The sequence below is a fragment of the Papio anubis genome, chromosome 6, assembly GCF_008728515.1.
Source record: "Papio anubis isolate 15944 chromosome 6, Panubis1.0, whole genome shotgun sequence".
Lineage (NCBI taxonomy): Eukaryota > Metazoa > Chordata > Mammalia > Primates > Cercopithecidae > Papio > Papio anubis.
The window spans coordinates 7,463,684-7,470,690 of NC_044981.1; the positions used below are offsets into that span (position 1 = coordinate 7,463,684).

The window sequence follows — 7,007 nt, forward strand, 5'->3', positions numbered from 1 at the left end:
TATATATTATATATAAAATTATAAAATTATATAATATATATTTATATATTTATCTATAATAGATACCTTCACATATTTGTATTGCTTCATTAAGTATGTTCGTCTAGCTGTAACAGGTGAGATGTAGGTATAGCAGGTATGATAACCTGGAACAAAACTCCCCACATTTTTCAAAGCATAATTATTGTTAAGAGTAAGACAGGTCTACAACTTAGAGTTCCTTCTATAGAAAAAAAATAGTAACTATGAAGCCATTTATCGAAGTGGCAACATATATCTGCAGAATTTTTCCCATAAATTTGTAAAATAGCAAGCTTACAGTGCACCCAGGGAAAATGTAGAAAGAAAAAATAAGCAAGGCTTTTTTTTTTTTAAGATAGATACAAGAATAGAAGTTGTGATAGTAATATGATACGATTCAAAACATTATTTTTTTCCCATTTCTTTCTTTTTCAATTCTAGGCATCTAATAGGATTCAGGAATCCAAGAATCAGTGCACTCAGGTGGTGCAGGAAAGAGAGAGCCTTCTGGTGAAAATCAAAGTCCTGGAGCAAGACAAGGCAAGGCTGCAGAGGCTGGAGGATGAGCTGAATCGTGCAAAAGCAACTCTAGAGGCAGAAACCCGGGTGAAACAGCGCCTGGAGTGTGAGAAACAGCAAATTCAGAATGACCTGAATCAGTGGAAGACTCAATATTCCCGCAAGGAGGAGGCTATTAGGAAGATAGAATCAGAAAGAGAAAAGAGTGAGAGAGAGAAGAACAGTCTTAGGAGTGAGATCGAAAGACTCCAAGCAGAGATCAAGAGAATTGAAGAGAGGTGCAGGCGTAAGCTGGAGGATTCTACCAGGGAGACACAGTCACAGTTAGAAACAGAACGCTCCCGATATCAGAGGGAGATCGATAAACTCAGACAGCGCCCATATGGGTCCCATCGGGAGACCCAGACTGAGTGTGAGTGGACCGTTGACACCTCCAAGCTGGTGTTTGATGGGCTGAGGAAGAAGGTGACAGCAATGCAGCTCTATGAGTGTCAGCTCATCGACAAAACAACCTTGGACAAACTACTGAAGGGGAAGAAGTCAGTGGAAGAAGTTGCTTCTGAAATCCAGCCATTCCTTCGGGGTGCAGGATCTATCGCTGGAGCATCTGCTTCTCCTAAGGAAAAGTACTCTTTGGTAGAGGCCAAGAGAAAGAAATTAATCAGCCCAGAATCCACAGTCATGCTTCTGGAGGCCCAGGCAGCTACAGGTGGTATAATTGATCCCCATCGGAATGAGAAGCTGACTGTCGACAGTGCCATAGCTCGGGACCTCATTGACTTCGATGACCGCCAGCAGATATATACAGCAGAGAAAGCTATCACTGGTTTTGACGATCCATTTTCAGGCAAGACAGTATCTGTTTCAGAAGCCATCAAGAAAAATTTGATTGATAGAGAAACTGGAATGCGCCTGCTGGAAGCCCAGATTGCTTCAGGGGGTGTAGTAGACCCTGTGAACAGTGTCTTTTTGCCAAAAGATGTCGCCTTGGCCCGGGGGCTGATTGATAGAGATTTGTATCGATCCCTGAATGATCCCCGAGATAGTCAGAAAAACTTTGTGGATCCAATCACCAAAAAGAAGGTCAGTTATGTGCAGCTGAAGGAACGGTGTAGAATCGAACCACATACTGGTCTGCTCTTGCTTTCAGTACAGAAGAGAAGCATGTCCTTCCAAGGAATCAGACAACCTGTGACCGTCACTGAGCTAGTAGATTCTGGTATATTGAGACCGTCCACTGTCAATGAACTGGAGTCTGGTCAGATTTCTTATGACGAGGTTGGTGAGAGAATTAAGGACTTCCTCCAGGGTTCAAGCTGCATAGCAGGCATATACAATGAGACCACAAAACAGAAGCTTGGCATTTATGAGGCCATGAAAATTGGCTTAGTCCGACCCGGTACTGCTCTGGAGTTACTGGAAGCCCAAGCAGCTACTGGCTTTATAGTGGATCCTGTTAGCAACTTGAGGTTACCAGTGGAGGAAGCCTACAAGAGAGGTCTGGTGGGCATTGAGTTCAAAGAGAAGCTCCTGTCTGCGGAACGAGCTGTCACTGGGTATAATGATCCTGAAACAGGAAACATCATCTCTTTGTTCCAAGCCATGAATAAGGAACTCATCGAAAAGGGCCATGGTATTCGCTTATTAGAAGCACAGATCGCAACCGGGGGGATCATTGACCCAAAGGAGAGCCATCGTTTACCAGTTGACATAGCATATAAGAGGGGCTATTTCAATGAGGAACTCAGTGAGATTCTCTCAGATCCAAGTGATGATACCAAAGGATTTTTTGACCCCAACACTGAAGAAAATCTTACCTATCTGCAACTAAAAGAAAGATGCATTAAGGATGAGGATACAGGGCTCTGTCTTCTGCCTCTGAAAGAAAAGAAGAAACAGGTGCAGACATCACAAAAGAATACCCTCAGGAAGCGTAGAGTGGTCATAGTTGACCCAGAAACCAATAAAGAAATGTCTGTTCAGGAGGCCTACAAGAAGGGCCTAATTGATTATGAAACCTTCAAAGAACTGTGTGAGCAGGAATGTGAATGGGAAGAAATAACCATCACAGGATCAGATGGCTCCACCAGGGTGGTCCTGGTAGATAGAAAGACAGGCAGTCAGTATGATATTCAAGATGCTATTGACAAGGGCCTTGTTGACAGGAAGTTCTTTGATCAGTACCGATCGGGCAGCCTCAGCCTCACTCAATTTGCTGACATGATCTCCTTGAAAAATGGTGTTGGCACCAGCAGCAGCATGGGCAGTGGTGTCAGCGATGATGTTTTTAGCAGCACCCGACATGATTCAGTAAGTAAGATTTCCACCATATCCAGCGTCAGGAATTTAACCATAAGGAGCAGCTCTTTTTCCGACACCCTGGAAGAATCGAGCCCCATTGCAGCCATCTTTGACACAGAAAACCTAGAGAAAATCTCCGTTACAGAAGGTATAGAGCGGGGCATCGTCGACAGCATCACCGGTCAGAGGCTTCTGGAGGCTCAGGCCTGCACAGGCGGCATCATCCACCCAACCACGGGCCAGAAGCTGTCACTTCAGGATGCAGTCTCCCAGGGTGTGATTGACCAAGACATGGCCACCAGGCTGAAGCCTGCTCAGAAAGCCTTCATAGGCTTCGAGGGTGTAAAGGGAAAGAAGAAGATGTCGGCGGCAGAGGCAGTGAAAGAAAAATGGCTCCCGTACGAGGCTGGCCAGCGCTTCCTGGAGTTCCAGTACCTCACGGGAGGTCTTGTTGACCCGGAAGTGCATGGGAGGATAAGCACAGAAGAAGCCATCCGGAAGGGTTTCATCGATGGCCGCGCGGCACAGAGGCTGCAAGACACCAGCAGCTATGCCAAAATCCTGACATGCCCCAAAACCAAATTAAAAATATCCTATAAGGATGCCATAAATCGCTCCATGGTAGAAGATATCACTGGGCTGCGCCTTCTGGAAGCCGCCTCCGTGTCGTCCAAGGGCTTACCCAGCCCTTACAACATGTCTTCGGCTCCGGGCTCCCGCTCCGGCTCCCGCTCTGGATCCCGCTCCGGATCTCGCTCCGGGTCCCGCAGTGGGTCCCGGAGAGGAAGCTTTGACGCCACAGGGAATTCTTCCTACTCTTACTCCTACTCATTTAGCAGTAGTTCTATTGGGCACTAGTAGTCAGTTGGGAGTGGTTGCTATACCTTGGCTTCATTTATATGAATTGTCAATTTATTAAATAATAAAAAAGAAAATCCCAGTTATTGCAGTAGAGTGATAGGACGTTCTGTGCTTACAGAAAATATAGCCATGATTGAAATCAAATAGTAAAGGCTGTTCTGGCTTTTATCTTCTTAGCTCATCTTAAATAAGTAGTACACTTGGATGCAGTGCGTCTGAAGTGCCAATCAGTTGTAACACAAATTGAACTTAGGATTTGTTTCTTCTCTTCTGTGTTTGGATTTTTGATCAATTCTTTAATTTTGGAAGCCTATAATACAGTTTTCTATGCTTGGAGAAAAAAATTAAATGGATCACTGATATTTTAGTCATTCTGCTTCTCATCTAAATATTTCCATATTCTGTATTAGGAGAAAATTACCCTCCCAGCACCAGCTCCCCTCTCAAACCCCCAACCCAAAACCAAGCATTTTGGAATAAGTCTCCTTAGTTTTAGAGTGTGGATTGTATAACCGATATAGTCTTTGACGTACTTATTTGGTTTGGTGTTAATTTGACTATATGTGCATGACAGCAGCAATCTTTGCTTTTCTTTGGTCAAAGTTTTCTGTTTATTTTGCTTGTCATTTTCGATGTACTTTAAAAAGGTGTCTTTATGAAGTTTGCTATTCTGGCAATAAACTTTTAGACTTTTGAAGTTTTTGTGTTTTAATTTAATATGTTTATAAGCATATGTAAACATTTAGGAGCATATTTTTATCATAGGTCTAAAAACATTTATTAAATACCTGTGAAGAAATACCATTAAAAAAACTATTTGGTTCTGAATTTTTATTAGAAGATGGTCTTTTGAAGTTAGTCCTTTCAGTACTTCTCAGATGCCTGTCATGTACCCAATGGAGTCCTTGGAAAGAAGGCCTATGTAAAGAGGCCAGCCTGGAGGTCAATACCGTGTTCTAGTTTATTCTGGACATTGAGTACCAAGTAGCATTGGCAACAGTCACCATCATAGCATTGAAAAAACATGAAGTTGCTAAGATGCTTTTTGAGTATCCTCAAAATAGATAGTGTTTCAGTTTGTCCCATAAGAGGAAAGACTTGCCCTGGAACCCATGAAAATGATTTCTGAAGAGTTCTTGGCTCTCTGTTGAAAGACAAGAAAATATAAGCCTGTTCCTTTGGATCAAAGAGAAACTACTGAAATTCACACATTTGTCATTAGATTAACATGACTTCACCGAACACTACCATGTCTAGTATTGGCTTAGTTACTATGAAGATTGAGTAGAATTTACTTTTTTTTTGAGACAGAGTCTTGCTCTGTCACCCAGGCTGCAGTGCAGTGGCGCTATCTCAGCTCACTCAAGCTGTGCCTCCCGGGTTCACGCCATTCTGCCTCAGTCTCCCGAGTAGCTGGGACTACAGGCACCCGCTACCATGCCCGGCTAAGTTTTTATATTTTTAGTAGAGACAGGGTCTCACCCTGTTAGCCAGGATGATCTCGGTCTCCTGACCTCGTAATTCGCCCACCTCAGCCTCCCAGAGTGCTGGGATTACGGGCATGAGCACCGCGCCTGGCCTGAGTAGAATTTACAAGCCCCTTGACAAAGCATTTGCAATGTGAGTAGGGACAGAAACAGATAAAGCAATCAGTGGGACAACTTTCAAATGTCAGCAGCATATATTAATACAAATTTTATAGTACAGATAGGAAAACATGCTAATTGTATGGAACAAAAAAGATCATTAAGATTAGATAAATTATTGGGGGCTTTTGGTACTTAGAGTGAAAGTTAGCTCCATTCTCATTGCATGGGCCATTTTTCCTCCACAGCACTCTTTCTTATCTCACCTCTTCTTCCTCTTACTCCCTTTCCCCATTTGCAGGAGTTGAAACTAATTTTATGCATTAAATACTGAGTTCGTGTGCCATGCATTGTGCCAGAAGCCATGGAGTCTGTGCTAGAAATACATGGTGCAAAAATAGCCCTCATAATCCAAAAGGAAGAAGAAAAATGTGGTAAATGTTGTATTGAGAAAAATGAAGGAAATCCTTTATGCTAGAGCTGGGAGACTGTATTAGTCACCTCACCCTACCATAACAAGATGCCACAGACTGAGTGGCTTAAACGGAAGTTTATTTTCTCACAGTTCTGGAAGCTAAAAGTACATGATCAAGGTGCAGGCAGGGTTGGTTTCTAGTGAGACTTGGCTCATGGGTGGCTATCAGTCTTATCTGGTTAGAGTACCCCGTCCTCTATGACCTCATTTAACCTTAATTACCTCTTAGGGCCCTATCTCCTTATATAGTCACACTGTGGTTAGTACTTAAACATATGCATTTTTGAGGGACCCAATCCAATCCATAACAGAGGCCAGGAGTCTGGACACCACTCCAGGAAAGTGATAATCAAAACAGGTCAGCAGCGTCAGTGTAGAGCAGTTCCTCGGGCTGAAACAGTAACTACAGAGTAGAGTCAACCGACAAATCTTTCCTACTCCCTCCAGGCTTCTGGCAAAGTTGTCATGAAGCGCTGAGATGACATGGGGCTGTATCCTGAAGAGAGGATATGTTTGATGTGGGCTAAGTTTTAATTTGGTTCACGTATACAAACAGGGAAATATACACTAGAACTTTTTATCAGGAGTCATGTCACATCAGAAATAGTCTCACATTTTTCCAGACCAACTGGTTAACTATGGAAATGCAAATAAAAAGTAAGGATACCGGGCTGGGCGCAGTGGCTCAGGTCTGTAATCCCAGCACTTTGGCAGGCCGAGGTGGGCGGATCACAAGGTCAGGAGTTCAAGACCAGCCTGGCCAATATGATGAAACCCCGTCTCTACTAAAAATACAAAAATTAGCCAGGCGTGGTGGCATGTGTCTGTAGTCCCAGCTACTCATGAGGCTGTGGCAGAAGAATTGCTTGAACCTGGGAAGTGGAGGTTGCAGTGAGCTGAGAGTGTGCCACTGCATTCCATCCTGGGTGACAGAGCCAGACTCCATCTCAAAAAAAAAAAAAAAAAAAAAAAAAAAGGTAAGGATACCATAGGCAGAGTATGAATACATTAACTTCATACTCCCCTCTCTTACCAGCTTCTAGACACTTCTGTATTTTATGGTGCTGCCTATTTATAGTGTTATGACCATTTTTTTAAAGTGAGAACTGTGCTGTTTACCTTTAGAAATAATTGTTCACCAAAAAATTCCTCCACAGTTCCTTCACAGGGGTAAACAAAGTGCAAAAGGAAACCGAGGTTTGACACTCGGACTTGAAAAAATTTTAAAAAGTAATATAAAATTG

At 43.1% G+C, this 7,007-nt stretch overlaps 1 protein-coding gene across 2 annotated transcripts in view; it reads left to right on the forward strand.

The window, feature by feature from the left end:
• DSP (desmoplakin) overlaps positions 1–4,399 on the forward strand; it is a 45,436-nt gene extending 41,037 nt beyond the window's left edge. For both annotated transcript variants that reach the window (XM_003897021.4, XM_003897023.4), the window contains exon 24: positions 463–4,399. In XM_003897021.4, the coding sequence (XP_003897070.1) occupies positions 463–3,699 (3,237 nt within the window). In that variant the 3' untranslated portion in view covers positions 3,700–4,399. The remainder of the gene's footprint in view (positions 1–462) is intronic.
• Positions 4,400–7,007: the final 2,608 nt, after the last annotated feature.